Here is a 22337-nt window from a genome sequence, read left to right as displayed (position 1 = left end):
GCATATTGATGGATACAGCCATGCCCTGTGGCTTTTTATCCCAACATAATCTTCATCTAATCTGGTAATCTGTCAAGGCTCCTATTTAATATGAATGAATACTTCCAAATCGCAGCTCTTGTTCTCCAACCAGTTTTCCCAAACACCCCCATTATAGTTGTCAACAGAACTTTATGTATAATGATGATGTGGTTCAGTTGCACTGGATATTTCTAATAAAGACAACATAAGTCCTTTGGACAGGATGCTTGTTAAAGAGCAAGCTCTTTAGCCTTTCTGGCATAGAAGTCCAAGGATAATGGTTTAAGTCAGACAAAGCACAGAATACTTTTCAGGAAAATCATAGGTGAGAACACGAGTTCTTTAGTCAACATTCCCATTTCATAAATTAGGTTAACATGTCCAAACTTTGATCTGAAACTGCATAGTGGTTCCTGTAGTTATTGCTGTTGCTGCTGTTCATGACTGCATTTAAAAATACTTGAGATGCTTTAAAGACAACATAAGTCCTTTGGACAGGATGCTTGTTAAAGAGCAAGCTCTTTAGCCTTTCTGGCATAGAAGTCCAAGGATAATGGTTTAAGTCAGACAAAGCACAGAATACTTTTCAGGAAAATCATAGGTGAGAACACGAGTTCTTTAGTCAACATTCCCATTTCATAAATTAGGTTAACATGTCCAAACTTTGATCTGAAACTGCATAGTGGTTCCTGTAGTTATTGCTGTTGCTGCTGTTCATGACTGCATTTAAAAATACTTGAGATGCTACATGGGGGAGAAATGGGAAAAAATCAGGTTCAAAAAAGTGATCAGATAGTGTTTGGGTTGATCACCCAGCTCATAAGGGGAATATATGCTAGTTGGTAAGTCATCTAAAACCCATTGTCTATCCCTGAATTAAACCAGTATCTAGTCAGTTTAAGAGCTGCAATGATTTGTGCCCAAGCTTCCTTCTGAATCTCCTGCAATGAGTTTTTCCCTCCAGTAGGTACTTGGAAATTCGCAAACTTTTCCACTCTGGTTTTCAGATAATGAAGCTTGTCCAGTGATAGATAGTGGGATGGCTTCATAGAACAGTCCTGTATCTCCTCCTAGGATTCTAAAACTAAATTATTCTGTTATACCATTACAAGTACTTGCAGCACATCCAAAAGCTGTGTACTGTTTTGATTGCTTGGACAGTTGAGATGATTACAGCATGAAGGGATTTGGACTAGGTGCTTGTCTATCTGCCTTTCAACAGAGAACACTTCTAATTCCTATGTTTCAGTTCATTGCAGCAGAAAATGTCTCATGTTCTTACCAAATCCAAAAAGTGAGGGTTTGTGTGACTGTTACGGCAATCAAGAAGGTGGCTTTCACAACTTCTTACATCGCTAGCATTATATCAAAATCTTTCGTAAGTTTGAATCACATATAGAACAATTTTTCAGACTTCTGCATTTGTGGACATAGCGATTTTCTGTAGAAGTGTTTATTTTTACAGATTGTATAAAAAATGTTCTAAAAGCCAAATAGTAAGGATAGATGAGAGAAGGACATCACGTAATAGTAATCTAAAAGTCAATTACAGATTTTGTTTATGCCTTTATAACATTGAGATCCATGTATCAGATAAAATAGGAACACTAATGAATACAAACAATGTTTCTTGTCTTTACGGAAATACAAAGTAATCCGCTGGGGTTCCAATTTAAAAGAAGTTTAGTTACTGAGAAAACTGAGAAAGGGAAGTTGAGTCAGGATTGAGATTTTTTTCAGAGTATTTTAGGCATCTAATGGTGTAAACGGACTTTCCATTGGCCACAACAGGAATTTGGTGTCCAGCTGCTTTTTAAAATCCTACTGACCTCTTTTGAATACTCATTGACCATGAGCCTGTGTACTGCAATACTTCGTAGGAATGCTAAGCCTTATGGTTCCGTTGCTTCCATGAGTGTATCTATTTTATAGCTTTAGGGGTGGTTCAGTAACTCCAATCAGGCCAAAATAAATGACATCTGCTCCTGCTGTGGAGCCTGCAACCGACCCACAGCCAGCTGCAGTGGAAAAGATGCCTTGAGTATAGTTGTGTAGTGTGTAAGTAACACTCATCCACCTTTAGGTCCTGAGCAGAGCCAGGTGGTTAAAGTTGTGACAGGGACACCACAGGCAGGACTGTGGGAAGCTGTCAGAGGACTGAGGTGGTTCAAACCTCATAACTGAGTTAAACTTTGACGGCAGCTACTTATAGGCTTAAACTGGGTTTAGGGCCTTATTGTCCTAGGCTCTCTACAAATGCAGCAGCATGAGACTTCAAAAATCAGTAAGCAGACATTTAGGCAGAAGAAGGGAGCCTGTTTATTTAGCCTCTTCCCTCCCAAAGACCATAAAAGCTAAATAGATGATCTGGAAAAGAGAAGAGGTGAGAGCAGAAAAACAGGCATACGAGTACAAACTGCTCTTCCTGCAGGGATAGCGGCTGGGCTCGGGGTGAGGCTGGCGCGGGCTCCAGGGGCAGGCAGAGAACTGCCCAAGGTGATGGATGTGCTGCTCCGCGACCCAGTTTTGTGTGCTGCAAACAGGGAGGTTTCATGGACCTGTTTCTCATGATAATAAAGCATACTGCCACTTCTGTGCAAAAAACTGTAAGGGAAATTTTGGGTGAGAGTCACACTGCAGACTGCTTTTAGGGAGGGGAAAGATATCCACTTAGTGTTTTTAATTCAGATGTTTTGCAATGATCCTTCTCCTGGCATTTGAAGAACTCATGACATGTTTTCTGTTTCTATTTCAGGCCAAGAACATCCTAATAGCCTGCGGCACAAATACAACTTTATTGCAGATGTGGTGGAGAAGATAGCTCCTGCTGTGGTTCACATTGAATTATTTCGCAAGTAAACAAGATGCCCAGTTTTGATTTTGTATTCCTGAAAACAGTACTGACTGTGTGCCAGAAATGTTTTTTTTTTTAAATGTAATGATACATAATAGCAAAGAGGCTTTTGAGATGATAAATATTTGTCATGCTTAAGAATTAAGGATATTTTAAGAGTCCTGACCAAAGGTAAATTAGTTCATGTGCATTATCTTATACCGAATAATAGCAGATATTTTACAGCATTAAAAAATACTAAATTCTGGTTGGCTGTGTATTTGGAAGGATTTGTGATTTTTCAATGCTTTGAGCTTTTTGCAGAGATAAACATTTATTTCCCATGTCTTTTAGACTTCCTTATTCAAAGAGGGAGATTCCTGTTGCCAGTGGCTCAGGGTTCATTGTCTCAGAAGACGGCCTGATAGTGACAAATGCCCATGTAGTCACCAACAAAAACAGGGTAAAGGTGGAGCTGAAGAATGGTGAAACATATGAAGCTAAAATTAAAGATGTTGATGAAAAAGCTGACATTGCACTAATTAAAATAGATTCTCAGGTGAGTTATTAAAACAAGACACTTATTCCTCTTAATTTGCTATCCTTCTTTCTAAAAGTTATTGCTAATATTAAAGTTTAAAGGAAGGCCTAGGAGTTTAGTGGTCTGAGTTTTAGAAGATCTTTGAGTTGACAAGGTAGATACATTTTTTTTAAAAGCCAAGTAATAATGTGTATTGGTGGTTAATTTTATCAGTGTAATGCAAGCAAGTACATATCAACCTTTATGCATCCCAAAAAAGTAAAACCACCACCAAGAACATAGTTTACTAGCTGATTAACACACACACTGGCTAATATAACTCTCTTGTTTTGAGAAGAAGTGTTGGGGTGGGGGTCACCTTGTGGTTGGTAAAGGGATGAATGTGTCTTTCTCATATGCCTATAGTGAAGTTGACAGACTGCTTTTAGAAAATAATATTTCACCTCTGCACTATGCCAGACTAATATAGATATTAAAATGGGAAAATATCTTAGGAAGCATCTTCAATATTGAAATTAAAGCCAGCTTGGAAAGATACTCTTCCTCTGCAAGTAGTTTTCTGAACAAATGAGAATACAACACTACATGCAGAATCTTCAACCACATCAAACATAATTAGTCTATCTTGTTATTCTAGTACCTGCAAGAGCAGAAAAATTCTTTCATGCGATTCTGCGCACATCGACAGTGTAGTGCAAATGGTATATCATGCTGAAATAGTTTGTGTAGTGTAGATGCTATTAGATGTATGTGATTTCTTGAGGTACTGCTCATATTCGTTTCTCTTGTTTGGACTTTTAGTTAATGACCTCCAAATTTAACAGGCAAGAATGCTTCATTTAAAACTCATGACTCAAAAATGTGTAGATCTTGCAGTGTTGTTTTAGTTCAGACCTATTCCCCAGCGAGGTCAAAGTGTTTGTGCCAGAGTTCATGACTAAATCAGACATCTAATGCAGACCTTTGGATGACCGAAGATATGTAGCGCTCCTGCTGCTCCCTTGCCACCTTTGTCATTTAAAGGCTCTTTCTTTCATCATTTTTGTTATTTAAAAGCTTCTTACCAGCAACACGGCAAAAAAACCTTCATAATTTCGAAAATGTTTCTCCTCTGTTTTCCTGAGCAAGTAACCATATGAACAAAAGTTAACTCTGCTTCACCACATACAAATGAGCATTCTGTTTCATCTTATTTACACATCCACCAGTTGTTTATTTGCTCTTTTGTATGCTAAAATAAGAAAAAGCAGATGTGAAAACAGTGGCTAAGCAAGGGGAAAGATCCCCCAGGATAAGAACTGGCAGCATTAAACTGAGTGGGGCATGGCAGGGAGCGAAGGGTAGCTGGAAAAGCAATATAAAACTTGGAAGCACAATAAGGTGGCAAAAGTAGAGCAGAAAATGGTGGTGAGAAGGACAGGTCTTAGAGGGTGATAGGAAAGCTAGCTTGAGAGGAGAGAGAAGGTAGCAAGTCGAAGAGAGATATGAGACACCGCACTGATGTGGCAGACTGCTTTGAGGACTCAGGGAGGGAGCAGTTTGTTGTTATATGGTACCCTAAATAAATGGTTCCTAAATTTCCCTGGCACTGGAAGGCCTAATGAGTGAGCATGAGGATGTTTAAAAAACAGACCTCACTTGTGCAGACGGAGAAGACCCTGGAAGCTTCTGCAGAGCACCGGTCAGAACATTTCTTTCTAGCTTTTCCAGCTTTGTGAGCTGCCTGTGGGAAGGGAGAACCTGAAGGACTGTGGAAGCAGCTTGGAAAAAAAGAAGATGCACCCAGTTTAGTTGCCTATAGCAGAGGCCACTGTTAAACAGAGCTTGAACTGATGATTCACTGATGTCAGTAATCAGGGAAATGCCAGATTAACATATATGCTAGTCTGTGTTACCTGAGAGGTAAAATAATTTTGGAAAAGTGAAAAGAAATATATGGCATAAAATAGTTCCATAGCACATGAAACAGTAATTCTTGTTATATATTGCAAGATGACAGATATTGTTCTTTTTAAAAATCATAGCTGTGTAATTAAATGTTTGTCATCATCTTCTTCCATCACTTTAATTTTTTTAACATATTTGTGACCCCCTTTCACAAGTGGCTTGCCAGCTGGTCATTTGCAAGTGTTTGTCATTCCAAGTTATTATCATCTTACATTGTTCAATTGGGGAACAAAATATATGATTTGTTGATCTAACATGAAGCAGCTTTTACCTCTTTAAAATCAATTATTCAGACATTCATAATTCTTTGTGTACCACTTATTGACACAGGATACAAGAAGGTGTTTTGGCTTGAGATGTCTTGATTGCTGAAACTGGCCAATATAGTGCATGTTTCAAATTGAGCATTGCAACAGAGTTGATTGTAGTTGCAAATTCTAGATACAGATAGACAGAACTATAGATAGTTGCAAATTCTTTAAAGCAGGCAACATTCTCTGTCTTACAGCTATCTGAGCTATATATATATATCTGAGCTATATATATAGCTTTCAGCTATGTTTTTCATGTGCGCGAGGGGGAATTGATTCCTAAAACTCAGTTGCCTATGAGAAAAAAGGCCTGTTTTTAATGAAACTTTAGGGAAGTGTCTTAGTGCCTAGAGGCTGAGCTCTTCGCCAGGATGAAGCGAGGAAGTGCCGCTTTCTTCCTCATGGAATGTCAGCTTTGCACGTCCATCTGTAGGATTTCTCCTTTTCTCCTGTTGTAGGAGATTGTTTCATATCTCTGCTCTAAATTAGGTAGACTATGGATATAAACTTGGGTCTTACATATCTTTGTTAAGTGTCCTGTTGGTTGTACAACTTACTACATCATGTGTATTCCCCATCAACCCCTGCCCTTTGCATTTCAGGAAAACTTTGAGACTTAGGGAGAACTTTTTTGTGTTGCTTTTTGTGAGTTTTTTGTTTGTTTTTCTGCAATGGCAGCATGCTTTCCCAGCTAACTATTAAGTACTGCGTGTTCAAGTAACACATAGCACTTGAAAATCCCCATCCAGAATGAGGCCTGAAGCATGGCTCTGCACAATATACATGATGCTTTGCACTTGGAGAATTAGAAAGATAAAACTTGCACATTAGCAAAAAGTGGAAATGGAAGTGTGAAATGCAGTCAACTGAGAAGTTGATTTTCAGTTTGAACTTTCATGGAACATTTTCATATATCCAGCCAGGTTCAGTGTTTGAACTTGCTTTTTGTACTGAAATGCCTTTCAACCATTCATATTCGTAAAAGGCTTTTTGAAATTACAGAGGTAATGATTTGTTTAAATTTAAACTTTTTTAATGACTAAAGAAGTTGATGGGGCAGTACAGATGACCCTTTAAAAATCTAGGTCTGGCATGCAAACCATCCCTAAGAATTTTGTCAAAAGTAAGAGGTGAAGTTCTTCCTTTTAAATAAGTTACTTGTAGATGACATCAAAGATGTAGAACGCTTTTTTTCTTTCCTTCTATTTTGCTGTGGCCTGTTAAGGCAGGATCTGAAGGACAAAAAATATGTCTGTGGTTAGGAACAGACAGAGGAGGGTTTGAAGTACGAGTTTAGGCTGTCAGCTGGTATCCTTAAAACACTTAAGATTTCACAGCAGCATGCATGCTATTTTTCTTTAAATTGTACACATCTGGCCAAAGACATTACTTGAACTAATTTGGCTTTGCTGAGTGGAATAGGAAATGAAATAGGATGGTAAACTCTAGGCACCAGTAGAGATGAATTGCTTTCCCTGATTAAATTCTTCTCAGAGGAAAAACATATTAAAGTCAATGAGAAACAGAAATTTTGGGGAGGGATTGTTCTAAAAGTATGGTATGACCTTAAAGTATGGTCATTTTTACAGTCTAGAAAAGAGAAAAACTGTATTTCTTGCATTCGTATTTAAATACTACAGAATGCTGAAGTTTTAAAAGTGAGCAGTAAAATTGGATTCAGCCCTCAGAAACTCAAAGGCTATATAATCCTAGAGGACTGAGGAAGATGGTTCTAAATGTAAACAGCTTCAAAGAAACAGCAATAATAGAAGGAAACAGCACAGTTGCAGACAATTTGGATATGAACATCCAAAATCTATAAAACTTTCCTAGAAAAATTTGGACTCTGGCAGCATAGGCAGAGGCTGGTGAACTAATCCATCCTGTATTGCACACACGATACTGCAATGAGAATAAAACCCATCAAAAAATGTTATATGACACTCCAAAGCAAGCAGATGATTTTGAGCTAGCAGAGCTTGGTTATAAAATGCATCTTAAGACAAATGTTGTTAAAGGAGAACTAAGTGTGATGCAGCTGTTTATAAACACCAGAAGGGGGAAGGAAACTTTGAAGATGGTCTAATGTACAGTGGGAGGCTTAATGGAGCGCAGACAAAATCAGATTCTCATAAAGCATTCTCTGAGTATAAGACTTGCCACACTGAGCTGAGGTGAAATAGCTATGAGTTACAAAAGAGCCTCGGGCCCTCACCCAGATCCAAGCTGGAAGCCAGAAGCAGTGGCAGTGGAGGTGGTTTTTACCTAGAGACCCTTTTCGTCCTTCAGAATTTGACTCTGCGCTGCCAAAATGATCTCTGTAGCAGTTGCCTATGGTTTGGCAGCCAGTGCGGAAGGGAGTGCTGTGAACGGGTCCCTGGGTGTTTTTTCTGAGGTGCATCTTCTTCCTCCACTGCTTACAAACCAACCACGAGACGCTTGCCGTGGACTCTGAAATAGCACCTGTGTTATGGGAAGCATGCCAAGGAAATGCAGGAGGTTTGTGCTCCTTCGTATGGTGGGTTACTTGCTCCTGTATCCCAGGTGGGCTATGGCCTCAGGGATGAAGAGGTAGTGAGTTCGTGATGGATCTTGAGTTCGTGGTGATACTTCAACTCTTCCCCTCCCGCCTGGCATCTAACTAATGGCCACTTAGTCTGACACTTTAAAATCCACAGGGCCTTCTGCCCTCCTTCCCCTGGTGGTTTCGTGAGGCAATGCCGTGTCTGTATCTCTGCGGTCAGAGGGGATTTGCTTTTTTTTCCCCTGTGTGTACAAACCGGAGGAAGCAGGAAAGCAAACGTTCCTGTTTATGTATCAATATTTTAGTAGCCAGTATGTTGAAAAAACAAACTACTTGCATTCCAGATGTAAGTGGCTTTTCTAAAATGCTGATTTGCTTTGAAATCTAACGCTGGGTATTATGTTGCTTCCTCTCAGGAGTCTACCACAAGGAAGCCCTCATGTTAGCTCCAGAAGCCGTCAGGGCTCCCGGAAATGAAACGGCCCGTCAAAAGGTTGCGTGTAAACTCCCGTTCGCTGGCCCGTTCAGGCAGCAGTGGTCTCCTGCCGTCATGAGCTCCCGGCGGCCTGTGCTGCGGCGGGGCGGGAGGGTGCGAGGGCCCCGCGCTGCTCCCGCTGCGAGCCAACGCTCCCCGGCCCCGGGGGCTCTGCCGGCATCGGGGCTCCGGGCATTGCAGCCCTGTTCCTGAGGTTGTCCGAGCTGTGCCCCTCTCTCGCCTTGACGGGAGCTTGATTTCTTTGTCGTAGCTCACGGTTCGGTTCTGCGAGGGGAAAACAGGAATCCCTTCGGCTGGACGTGCCAATGTCCCAGTGCCCGTCGTGAGTGCAGAGCGCGTTACCGTGTTCGTGACCCACGGTAGGGCTTTTCCCCCTGAACGGTGAAACCAGAAGTTTGTGCAGCGTGGTTTGCTTGCTTTACAGAGGAGACTGAAGAAACATAGCTGGATACATTTATATTGTTACTGCATTTTCTAAATCTTTTATTTTGAGGGAGAATACCAGTATTTTGCCAGGCAATTTAAATCCCAGTGACATAGTGAAACAACATTTCTACTTTTTTTTTCTCCCGCAAGCTTCCCATGCTCTATGTTTGGATATGGAGACTCAGTTTTGTTTTTCTAACTATAGATGAAATTCTTTCGCAGACTCGTAATACATTCAGTTTGGTTTTGGTTTTTTTTTTCATTTTCTTTGGCATTTTGTCAAACAGTTTCTAGATTGTAGATGATACTATACATTTTTTATGCTTTTGGACTATGTTTTCATTTTGCCATAACATTCTGAAAGTTAAACAGGCTCATTAATGAGAATAGAAATGCAGTTCCCAAGAAAGTTATGTATTTTGCCAGAATTACTTACAGCTGAATTAGCATAGCATACAAACATCTGTTTCTTTTCCACCTAAAAATAGAAGAGCACAAAGGAAATGTGGCCCTATTTAACACAAATTGAATTCAAAACATTCGTCTCCTCTTCTTCAGTTTGCTGAACTCCAAACTGCTTTCTGCAAATTCATGATCTTCCTTCCACCAGTTAAGCAGGTTATGGAGCGGAGAAGGGATTTACTTGCTTTCAATGCCAACATAACAGACAGATGCATGTATTTCATGGATGAAAAAATTCCAGCTGAAATACCTACTGTTCGTGTTTGTCTGTCACTTCACATTACTAATTTCACTCTGTCACCAGCCGTACTCTGACTATGGTGATTACATTCTGCCTCTTCCCTTAGTTTCAGAGCTGATGCCATTTGTCAAGGCTCTGCTGAGTATGTTGTTCTTCAGTACTTGTCCTGAACTCCCGTGCTGAGCTGCCGCGCTCCATCCACGTGATAGCTGCGTTTTATTGTTGGATAAGGCCGTTTCATGTTGTGGTGTGCTGCTCTCCATTTTGTGGGAGTTGTGTTTGCCCAGGGTTTGTTGAGTCAAATCCATATATAAAAATGTGTGAAGCGCTTTGGGATGAGAAACGCTTAAAATATTAACACTAATTAATGGCTCCTTCTCTGACGGAGTGTAAACAGTGAGTCATGTGCCACTTATGGTTTGCATGTTTAGTTGTATTTCAGTATACTTGCAGAATGCATGCTTGCAGATTTGTTTTATTGAGTAAACACGGATCCCGGCAGAAGCGTGAGAGTTAATAAAAGGAGAAATGGAGGGGAAAAAAGTTGTGTTGCTCAAGGTCATACAGTGAGTCATTGGGAAAGCTGGGCTTACATGTTGGGTGTTTCTGGCTGCCTGTTCATTATGCTGCCAGGCATATTAGTATGCCTGGGATTTTAATTAACTGTTGTGGCAAATCTATAGTTAAGAGAATCACGAGTTCTAACAGTTGTTACAGCACCCTTATGACCATCAGAGGTTATGTAAAAATTGAGGGGAAAAAAATGTCTATTAAGTGTAGTTAAGGGTCCTAGACTCAGACATTTAACCTTGGTTTACGATGACTGTCTTAAAATTCCAGGCAAGAGCTCGCTAGTGGAAGTGTGAGAGGGCACTGGTAACGGTTTGGTTACAGCCACCGCTATAAATACATGCCTTGTATTCCCAGCACGCCTCTTGCGACTTGCAAAAGGACATGCTTATCACTTGATTCTCATGATGCCAAAGGATTTTGATTGTTTTTGCCATAATTGCACTTTAAACCTCCCCCTACAATTTAAATAAATACTTGTTGAAGTTTTTGATAATAGAAAGTTTAGTTGTGGGTGAGACAGAGTTTTTTTAAGGTTTTATTTCCTTTTGTTTTAGAAAAAAACAAAAGGTAAAGCCACTACAATGCATATATTCATCATAACCAACTCTTCGTGGCATTTACTTTTAGAGGCATTAATGAGAGTGTTTATATTTATTACTGTTAGTGTGTTCTGCAACACACTGAGAAATTTTGAATAAGAAATAACATTTTAAAAAGTTCACAAATCTCATTGCTTTTCACTTACAACACAAGCTCCTAAGGCCTGTGGCTCTTTGAAGTTTGCTCAGTATCCTTCTTGTTCTTGAAGTGTGCAAAGATACCTGTGTGGGTCATCTGCTCTATAACAGTTAAAAATTTATTATCTGGGTAAACAGAATACAACAAATCAAATGCATTAGTTACATTTGTAGTTATCTTGAGCTAGTGTATTTTTAGATAAGGCTATATCTCTTCTAGAAACATACTGCATAGAGAACACGTTTTCCAAAGCTATGTTTCATAATATGTGCTGAGCGAGGAGATTTTTTGCAATTGATTTTTGTTCCGAGCGAACGAAAGGTTAGCCTCTTTCCAGAAGGCATGTTGAATCACACAGATGACCCACAGCCAATCCGTACAGTGTCAGACTTTGAACTGAAGTCGAACTAGTATAGGCACAGGCTTGAACACTCAGCACAATCAAAAATAATTGTATTAGTCAGATTTTGTTCATGTTTTTTCTTTCTGCTGCCAAATGCAATTTTGGCTTTGTGACTGTTTTTGCATCTCAGTAACATTGTATAAATCTTGCTAACTTTGTATTCAGCCAGTCTTTTTTCTCTATTTACAACAGAAAAGATAGCCTATTCTGTGTGGTTTTTATTTTTTTATTGTTACTGTAATCTGTTTCATTTACTGATAAAATGTCCTCTTTCTCTATAAAGTATCTGTCTGCAGTGGACTGGTATACAAATAAAAGCTATCTTTTTTCTTTGGAAGGGGAAAAACAGTGCCAGAAAGGGGGATGCTTCTTGAGCAACCATGTCTTGAAAACATGTGCTCCTACGTAAACTTAATAGCATCTGGAGGGAGGAGGAAGAGCCAGGGTCCTCCCTCTATCCAAACAGCACCCATATGGAGTTGTTTGTGTTGCATATACTGTGTGCTTCCCAGCATAGCTCATCATAACTGCCTCTTTCCTGGTGTACTGAAGCTCCCTTGGCTTTGAGGCTGTTCAACAAACTCCTCAGCAATATCGACTTGAGCTGTTGCTGCTTATTTGCTGCATTGCAAACAAGACGGGCAGCACTGGTATTGCTGTTGAGCTCCCACCCCCAATAGAGTTCAGCTACAGCCTTAGTCAGATTTATCTAAGTTTGTGGCACCGATACAGACCACAGATAATCATTGTTAATAACAGGCCATTGCTGCTTCTGAAAGCTTTCCTCTGAAAGATAATTAGGGACAAGTTTTTCTTTTTACTGTATTGCCTATTTTGTTGCTCATCCAACTGATTATGTTTAGCCAGCATTTGGTTAATTTTCTTGCCGTCCTGAGATGGAGAGATGATATTTCCATAGAGCATCTTATCCTGTCTGAAGGGTTTGGCAATCAGTTTTATTGAAACAGTATGTGAAGCTGAGTAAAATATTGCTGGTAGAACAGAGTTGGATAAAAGGGTACGCTGGAATCAGGCTTGTTAAATATTAGAACTGTAACTTCTGTCTTTACTACAGCGTGTAGTGACAGCACTGCTGTCTTCTATTTTCTACTTAAAGGCATTGAATATTTCCTAGGATGTGTGAAATAAAACCGTAGGTGAAAAATACTAAGTGATACACATTTAGCTTAGTTTATATTAGTGGATTTCTGTCCCTAAGGGTGATTTATCAATACAGGCTTTCAAGTTGCTGATGACAAAATACCAGTAAAGAGCTAGCTCTTGATTTCCAGTTTAAGCACATGTAATATTTTCTCTTTTTGCCAAAATTTAATAATCATTCAGCTTTCACTGATACCCAAGCAGAATTATCAGTAAATTGGGAACATGTACAAATAATCAATGTATACTAAATACTATGTTGTTTCTTATATACACAAGTATCCAGTATTTCTTTATGATCCCATCAAGTATAGACACATAAATCTTCATGTGTTTTGGGACAGATATGTTATGAAGAAGTCATCTTTACAAATTTCCGGAGAGGAATAAATTACAAGAGGGGGTGTTAAACTAATCTGTACTGCTGTTTTTAGGCACATGGCTCAAGGATGCCTTGAAGGAACTCTGTGTTTTAAGAAAGTGTTTATGTTACCCAGTCCTTGAAAATCGGTTTAAGTTATCCATAGGTCTATAATCACTGGTCTGTTTGGAAAGTTTAGACTAATGCATTTTTCCTTTGGGGCCATGTTTGCTGAGCAAAGGAAAAAATTTTGAAGTGGAGTGAGCCTGGAGGAAACTTATCTTAAAGTTAGGATTACCAAGCAAGTTATATACCTTGTGCGACTTCTGTTTTGATTTAGGTTTCAGTAACTTAGTTTCTTATCCTGCAAATGCTTATGTTGAAGCCTGACTTCATACATGTCCTACTCCATTGATAGTAATGGAGACAGTTGAGTGACCTGATTAAATACCTGTAAAGTGTCGGGATCACGCAGGAACCATGTTAAACTTAGAAGGATTAAAAAATATGTAATGTCACTGAAAGGGTAGACATTTTTCTTAAAAACGTGAAGCAAAGAAAAAATGAAACCCAGTAAATATTTTACAGGCAGATGCTAAATAAAGGCAAAGTATTAATTTGAAATAATGTCTGTTTCAGAATGCCCTTCTTAATTACTTTGCTGAGCAGGAGACCTTGAGGACTTCCCTGCCATTTTTTTTGTTTGCTTTGTGGGGTTGCTGGTGCTCTTTGATTCATCAGTTATCCATCCAGTTCAGTTTCTCTCCAGATCTAAGGTGTCTGGGAAGGACCATACTCATTTTCCTTGATCCATTACATTGGTACAGGAGTGCAATTCCGACTTTCACTGGTTTTTTTTTTCCAATTTAATTACCAGGAATTCCAGTGATCTTCACAGATGTTGGATTTTAGGAATGTTTTCTGACTTAGTGGGAGTATCTTCAGCAGTGTGCTAGTTAACAGTGCTTAGAGATACGATCTTGAGGGAGACTATAATGGTATTCCCTACTGTCATAATAGAAAAATACCATAAACTCCTTAAAGCCTAACATCTTCAGAAAAAGACATCAGTGGGTATAAGAGACAATATAGTTATTTAAAAGATATATTCCATTGAAGAGTATGTAAGATGAAACATGTTAACTGGTGTCTTATGAGAATATGAAATGCTTTTAACTATGCATATGTTTGTTTGATACACTTTGGTTGTTTTCATGACTCTTTAGTGTTCACTGTTAAGCAGTGCATTATTTTTACATCAACAGCTGTTGGCCAATTATTTCAAGAAACTGTTGGAAACAACTCAATCCTGGTATCATGACATGTTTGCTTTGTACAGCAGTGCATAAATATTCTTTTAGTCTTTAATTGTTTTTGATTTAATGGGTACCTGTTGTGGAAAAAGCACTGTTACAGTCTTAAAAAGCACACTCCCTAGATCAGAAGTGCACTGAGATGTTGTTTCTGTACATAGCCACACGAAATACCCAAAGAAAAAAGAGCAAGCAAAATCCCCAAGGGAAAAAAGCTTTTTTTTTTTTTCTTCTCTGCTCTATTAATGAAATCATGCTTGTGTAGAATTCATTCTACTTGTACAGTAATGTCTTTATAACACTTGTTTGGTTTTTTTCTTTTTGCTTTGTTTTGTTTATAGGGTAAATTGCCAGTCCTTCTGCTTGGTCAGTCTGCAGACTTGAGGCCAGGAGAATTTGTGGTTGCGATTGGAAGTCCATTTTCGCTTCAAAACACAGTGACCACTGGGATTGTTAGTACCACTCAGCGTGGAGGAAAGGAGCTGGGGCTCCGCAACTCTGACATGGACTATATTCAGACAGATGCCATCATCAATGTAGGTCCCGCTCTGAGCCTTGTCCTGTTAAGCTCTTAGATTTCATGACTAGTTGCTTCAAAAATGTCACCAATAATATCGTTCTAAAGAACAGGGAACATAGTTGGCTTTTCTTTCATCCATATGAAGATGGACATCTGCAGTGCAGCAGTGCTTGATTGTTATTAAAAAGTCCCCAAAGGAACCACGCCAATATCTGCCTTCACTTGAAAATCCTTATAAATTACAAGGGAGGAGGCAGTATTCTCTGGTGACTACATATCTTTTCAGAATCCGTTATGCTTTCTAAAAAGAAGACAAACTTAGTTAAAAAATACAAGTTTGTTCCTTTATTAAGGCAAAACAATAGCTTTTGTACTTATACTTATTTTGTACTTATACCCCGTAAGAAATTTTCACTAACAACTCCCAGAGCTGTCCTAAAATCTTTTAAGAGTCTAGTGTGGTACTGTTAAAACAAAATAAAAAATCTTGGCTTTCTTAAGTTACTCTGGCAAGAGAAGAGAACTAAAAGTTTGCAAAGCTCAGCTAAAAAGAGCTGATGTTAAGAGGGGAATAGCTCTGGATTTTTAAAGGGCATTCTATTGCACATATTTAATAAACAATGAAAAATTACAACAACTGTTTCAAAATTTTCTTTTAAGTTTTGCTTGCCATGAATTAAAGGAGGTAGATATTAAAACATATTCTTGCCATATGTTTATTTTCAGTATGGGAACTCTGGAGGACCCTTAGTAAATCTGGTAAGAGTTTCTTTGTTTGCTTAGTGTAAACCTTATTACTTATTTTTCTTGTTAGTAAAAAAATTGCCAAAAATGTGAATCAGAGCTTTCGATATTTGGCTGATTACACAAAATTCACGTGGTTCTTACTAATCACTTGTCTATATTTGTGCTGGCTAATCACAGGATATGCTTGGATTTCAGTATTTAAAGTGTTTACAGTTTGCATAGTTTTGAGCAAGTGTAATGCCCAAATTGTTCACCCGTGCCTTGCAAAATGTAAAAGGTACATTTTAAATTTGAGGCAGATTTTAAGTTATATTCACTGTATACTGTGTAGCTGCAAATTTTTTTGCATCCTGAAGCTCAGTTTAGGATTCAGAATTTGATATATCCCTTTATTTTGATCCACTCTGGTGGGGTAGGAAAACCCACACTTTTATCAGGATATTAGAGTTCATTTGCTGACACTGTAGATAGTAGATGACCTTAGAACAGTTGTGAATAAGCTCAAGAGAGAACAACTGAAGGAGGTTTTGAGACTGGACTGTAGTGTAAGACCCCTTGGATAGGGGCTTATGGGATCTTGTAGACGAGAGGCAGTCTTCCTCAACAAGGGACAATACAAACTGGAAGAAAGAGCTAAGCAAAGTTCCTGCCTTGCAGATTTAGCAATTTTTTTCGCTCAATTCACTGTAGAATTTCAGCACAAATAACCTGCATTTTAAAATTTATAGTTGGGACCAAAGTCCAGTAAGTTTTGTATCTTGGATAGATCAGGGAAGGAAACTATTTCCTCTTGAGATTTCAGAAATGTTCTAATGCCACATCAGGCAATACCAGAGGACTTTTATCAGTGGAAAAAAAACACATTTAATATTCTTGCTTGCTGCCCTTTCCCACTTGTCCACACACTGGAGTAGTCATAACAAGCTCCAGTGGCTGTTGTTTGGGATATAGGAGACTGATTTATTTCTTATCTTCTTTCTTGGTCCTGCCATAGACATTTTTCAGTACAAAGTTATTTTGAAATTCATAAATATTTCAATATTTAATGAAACAGAGTCAGTGATATAATGGTAAGGCTCATCTGGGTGAGATGTATGGGAGCTGTAAACCCTGCATGCTAAATTAGCAGTAGTAAGCTGTTTGCTTGTGCATACCCTCCAGTGTACCAGCAGTCAGTTCCTGTAGGAGAGCAAGAGAGAAGTTTTGCTCCTACCTTGCGAAGATCTGTCTGTCTCAGACCAAGTGTTTCAGTCTTCTCTAACTGCAGACCCATCAGCTGTCCTGGTGTGTGTCTGTCTGAAGGGAAATTCTGTCTTGGCACGAGACATTCTTCCCTGAGAGAGCTTTGTCAGGAGACACATTACTGGGAAAAGCTCTTGGTTTTGGTGAACTGATGTTTCCTTTATATTATTATTCAATATTTGCTGAGAACCTCAAATGCTAATTGGTACCATACTTCACAAGATGCCTTGCTGAAATAAACAGACTGAAATTCACTGTGGAATATGCTGCTATACTGTTACAAGCTGAAGAGCTGCCAAATTCTGACTTTGGTTATCTTGGTGTGAATATGAATATCCACATCAGTTTTCCAAAACTGTGGAGTACTTTTTATACCGTAGATGATCCAGACAATTTAGACTATTGACAAATCATTTTGGTTTAACCTCATAGTAATGAATTGAATTTAGAAAATTGAAAACCAGCTACAAAATGTGTTGTGTGAATTTGTCTTTGTGATTGTGTGGTAGAAATCATCCTTTTTTCTTCAAGACATTTCACATTTGCTATTAAAAATTTCCTGTTTCTCCAGGATGGTGAAGTCATTGGAATTAACACATTAAAAGTCACAGCTGGGATCTCATTTGCTATTCCATCTGACAAAATCAAAAAGTTCTTAACTGAATCTCATGACAGACAAGCTAAAGGTACTGTACTTCACTGTTTTGAAAGATAAATCTAAAAATAATAATACAACAAAGTCAATAGTCTGAGGCTTTGTCTTTTTGGTAAGAGCACTTGGTCAAGACTTTTTTCCCCCTTTTTATAGGAAAAGCTATAACCAAAAAGAAATACATTGGCATACGAATGATGTCTCTTACTCCTAGGTAAGTAGAAGTAGTAATTCTTCTAAATCTTAAGTGTGATCACATCGCGCGTTTGGATCAAATTAATGATCTTTGTAAATGACTAAAAAGATGAACCAACAGTATGTGCCTCACTGTAGGTTCTGGTGACAACTTTCAGCCAATTTGTGCCACCTTTTGCTCTGTATCTGTTACATGGTTGAACTCTTCTGCAAGCTCTTGTCTGACTTATTTTTTAAACAATTCCATGGCTCCCCCCCCCCCCCTTAAGACTTCATAAGAGAATATTGAGTAGTTGTTAATTTTTCTTGGGGCTACACTGCTGTTGTCGCCATCTGTTCTGTGCTGTCATGAAGGTCAGAGAGGAAACAGGACAGTCATGCCTTCAAGAATGACAGCAGCTACATACATTTTTTCATTTATACCTAATTCTTTTGATTTAAAATTTACTTAATGTAAAATAAAGCTTTTTTGTGGGCTTGGTTACTCAAACTCCAGCCAGATAGAACTCGTCTGAGCAGGTAATATTTAGTCCTTTAGAAATAACTAGAAGTTTGTACATGTGCAGATGTTTCTAGATGCCCTGTTACTTTACTAAGAGTGGTCCAAGTATGTTCTGTCTGTGTTGGGCCATAATAGATGCGAGTTTACTACTTTGCCTTTGTCACCCAGCAAATGGGTGGTTGTGCTGTGCTTGACAGTTGACTATTCCTTAACATCAGAAATGAAACAAGGCATTCAAAACTTGAGATACTATTTAAGATGTTGAGAATCTTCTAGTTCTAAACTAATGACCAAATTTTTAAATGTTTTGTTTTACTTCTGATCTTCTGTATGTATTGAAATGACTGTCATTACAAGAAAAAGGTGTTTAAAAAGTTGTATGGCTACAAAAAGTGTAGTAATTCTTGAAATACTTTTAATGGTTAATCTGAAATTTGAGGTGTCATATCAACATGACTAAAATACCTCAGCAAGTAAATGTTAACTAAGTTAAGTAAAAATGTGGTTTTACTTCCCTTGACAAAATGTTTTTTATTAATGTTACTTTATTTTCCAGTAAAGCTAAAGAGCTGAAGGATCGCCATAAAGACTTCCCTGATGTTGTCTCTGGGGCCTACGTTATTGAAGTAATTCCAGAAACACCAGCTGAAGTGTAAGTTAAAGTGCTTTTTTCTTAAAACCACTGCCTCTGACTTGAACAAGTAATAATAGAGAACATTTCATGCTTAATTGATTATCTTGATTTTGCTAAATTAACCTAATTATGACCATCTGATAGCTATTAGGTCATCTGCTTGAAATCAGTCTGTGGTTTTAGTTCAGTCCCTGATGGGCAATATTACAAACGTATCAGAGTATTGCAGTGAAACCCTGTCAGAGTTCCTGATTAAGAGGGCAAGCATTCAGTGGGTGTGTAAACTCAATTTTCATTTTCTCGCTGATTGCTTCCTAGACATCCATTGTACTTCTACCAATGCTAGCGCTAAATTAGCGGTAGTAAGCCAAGACCAAGTGTTTCAGTCTTCTCTAACTGCAGACCCATCAGCTGTCCTGGTGTGTGTCTGTCTGAAGGGAAATTCTGTCTTGGCACGAGACATTCTTCCCTGAGAGAGCTTTGTCAGGAGACACATTACTGGGAAAAGCTCTTGGTTTTGGTGAACTGATGTTTCCTTTATATTATTATTCAATATTTGCTGAGAACCTCAAATGCTAATTGGTACCATTCTTCACAAGATGCCTTGCTGAAATAAGGCATCTGATCTTTGGTCACTGGAACTGGTCTGTCTAGTTCTTGCTGGTGACACTTTCAGAATTTGGTTAATATGAAATCACTCAGTAATCCAGGGTAGGAAATAGGAAACTCTACTCATTTTCTGAAACTAGGCATTATATAAGAAAAGAGTAAATCTTTGTGGCAACAAAGAAGCATATGTAGTATCAAAGGCATGTACGCAGGAAACAGCTTGGATTTCTGGAGCTGCATTTTTATCATCTCCTAGAGAGAAAGGGAGAGGATGGTTCGGTGAGTCCTTTGTGTTGCAGTTTGGATGACGCTGTAAAATATACAGCATTAACTGTCAAGTTTGTTTTCTAAAATATTGCTGCCTTTTGTAGATAACTCTTGTTAGCAACGTTGTTCATCTAGAATACTGGTGTATGTCTGTAATGGGGAATTACTTTTCAGTTAGTGCAGGAATAACATAGTTTGCTCTGTTGTGAAGCACGTGTGGGCCTGAACTTACTGCCTTCGCATGTTGAAATCACAGAAAAAAACATTACTATATTGCGGTAATGACAATACTTAACAGAGAGAAAGAAGAAATTAGAGAGAAGAAATGTGAGGTAACGTTTTTATAACTTGAAAGCAAACTCAAATCAGAATAGTTCGTTTGATGGCTGACCTGGCAATTCAAATGCCATTCACATTTGCTCCATCTCCCTGACTCTTAGTCCTGTTATATAGATTTCCTCGGTCTGCTACCAAGGAAACACAGTATGTTTTGTGTAGATGTGCTGGATGGACAGTCAGAGGAGTTCTGCTGCAGCAGCTTGTGCTAGATTTGAGTTGACAGGAGATCTCTGTTAAGCTGCCTTTGTATGAGACTGAGATAATCCAAAATGGTTTCTCTCATGAACATGTTGAAAATCAAGACTTAGGTAGACAACCAGATTTGTTAGCTGGCTAAAAACATTGGCCGAGTCATCCTGGTTGAGATAGGTACTCACATAAGGCATTTTCTGTGGGCAGAAGAGGCCTATGACTACTCTGTGGTTTTGTAAAAAGGGTTATGCTGAAGAGCTGAATCATGTCTGATTTGGTTACTTGGTTAATATTTCCATAACTTGGAGCCAGATCGTTGTGCAAGGCTGGGCAAGACGTTATGGTCGACGGTATCCCTCAACACCCCTTTTCTCAGTCTCGGTGGCAGTCTCACCTAGTTCTCTGTGAGGGACCCACAGCCTGGGGCAGAGCAGAGCCTCCGTCTGGCCGTGTCAAGCTGCAGTGCCTTGCTGTGCTCCGCTCCCTTTCTGTGGTGTCCTGTTTTGGGGTGCAAAAACGTTTGCAACGGGAGGGTTTGGTTTGGAGTTTGCATATGGCACTCAGGTTACAACAAGGGATTTGAAGTGCTATAGGCAGCTGGAAGAGGGGAAAGGGGACACCTGCATTTCTGGTGGCTGAGCTAGATTGTCATTTTGCTTAACTTTCAAATATGTAGGCAAGGCGAAGAGGCTGCCAATAAGGAGAGCAGTAAGGCATATTAAATATATATCAGCACAGATCCGGGACTGAAATTCCTGATGTATTAACGCATAGTGCTTCTCAAATTGCTTTACTACGTATACATGAATAAAGGCTTGGAAGTTTTCTTCTCTGAAATAGAAGTACCTTGTCTCAGTTATTCTAAAAGGAAAATATGCCTCCATCTCTTATACTGAATTAGCATCTAGGATCCTTACTGCAAAAGTAGCAAATTCCTTTGCAGACAGTGTAATATGAGATTCATCATCCTTGTACCTCAGTCTGATTTCTGAGATTTTGTGTTGTATTCTAATGTGCCCTGGTACATAAATTGTAATTGCTGTTTGCATGCCTGCTGTGTCTCTGTGCCGATGCCGTTGAATGGGGAAAAAGGAAAAATTCAGTGATCTCTCTAGTAATATTGTAAAGATGATAAAGTGGCAATTATAATAATACATTGCTTCTTTGTATTTTCAGTGGTGGCCTGAAGGACAATGATGTGATTATAAGCATCAATGGACAGTCGATAACTTCAGCCAGTGATGTCAGTGACATTATTAAAAAGGACAGTACTTTGAACTTGGTTGTACGCAGGGGCAACGAAGATGTTATGTTAACAGTAGTTCCTGAAGAAATTGATCCCTAACCAGAAACATGAGCTGGATTTCATGTTTTCTTTTAACAGCATTGGACTGCTTACATTCTCTCTGTGCTGGTACAGGAAATGTTAGACTTCTGACCAACGTTCTGCTTGTTCAGTGGATTAGTATTGGCCAACAGAGTAACTTCTAATAGGTTTAAGGTGCAAAATTAGTGTAATTTCACATACTCCAGATGATAATTTTTCCTTCTGTATTATGTATGCAATGTATTCTTTACTGGCTATTACATCTTTCCCCGCTTAACAAGTCAACATTTGCTTCCCCGCGTTGGATAGATTTACCATTATTTCAGCTAAGATTTAAACAAAACCCACACACACAATGTGTGTTGTGGTATTCAGGTATTTATAGGTTAGCTGTGTTTTAACTGGAAATACCATTGTAAAGGAGTAGTTGGTTTAAAAGAAAAAAAAAGGTTTATAAACACAAATCCCAAACCAAAATAATCCTTTCAAAATCCCATGCAGAATTTTAATACTATGATATTTTCCTAGTGTTATTAAAAGAATTCAACAGTACTTCTTGTGAGTGATTTATTTTGCCTCTTCTTACAGAATGTTTTGTCTCTGAATGGCACATCTGCTTGAAGGGGTGTCTTGATGTGCTCATTTTTATCATCATAAACCAAACCACTTCCACTTCATAGTATATGCTGGTATTTGTGCTCTTGTGCATCTGCTTTTTCTAGCATGGCTGGCTCTAATATGTCATATAGGCAATCCAAGA

General features: G+C 38.7%; 1 protein-coding gene across 1 annotated transcript in view; it reads left to right on the top strand.

Moving 5' to 3' along the window:
- HTRA1 (HtrA serine peptidase 1) overlaps positions 1 to 22127 on the top strand; it is a 40581-nt gene extending 18454 nt beyond the window's left edge. The window contains exons 3-10 of the mRNA XM_026064012.1: positions 2777 to 2876; positions 3209 to 3413; positions 14693 to 14887; positions 15598 to 15630; positions 17432 to 17546; positions 17669 to 17726; positions 18766 to 18861; positions 21427 to 22127. Of these exons, the coding sequence (XP_025919797.1) occupies positions 2777 to 2876; positions 3209 to 3413; positions 14693 to 14887; positions 15598 to 15630; positions 17432 to 17546; positions 17669 to 17726; positions 18766 to 18861; positions 21427 to 21595 (971 nt within the window). The 3' untranslated portion in view covers positions 21596 to 22127. The remainder of the gene's footprint in view (positions 1 to 2776; positions 2877 to 3208; positions 3414 to 14692; positions 14888 to 15597; positions 15631 to 17431; positions 17547 to 17668; positions 17727 to 18765; positions 18862 to 21426) is intronic.
- Positions 22128 to 22337: the final 210 nt, after the last annotated feature.

Source organism: Apteryx rowi, unplaced genomic scaffold (assembly GCF_003343035.1).
Source record: "Apteryx rowi isolate R43461 unplaced genomic scaffold, aptRow1 scaffold_206, whole genome shotgun sequence".
Classification (NCBI taxonomy): Eukaryota; Metazoa; Chordata; class Aves; order Apterygiformes; family Apterygidae; genus Apteryx; species Apteryx rowi.
The sequence above is the reverse complement of the archived record's forward strand: the minus strand, read 5'-3'. Positions and strand labels throughout refer to the sequence as shown.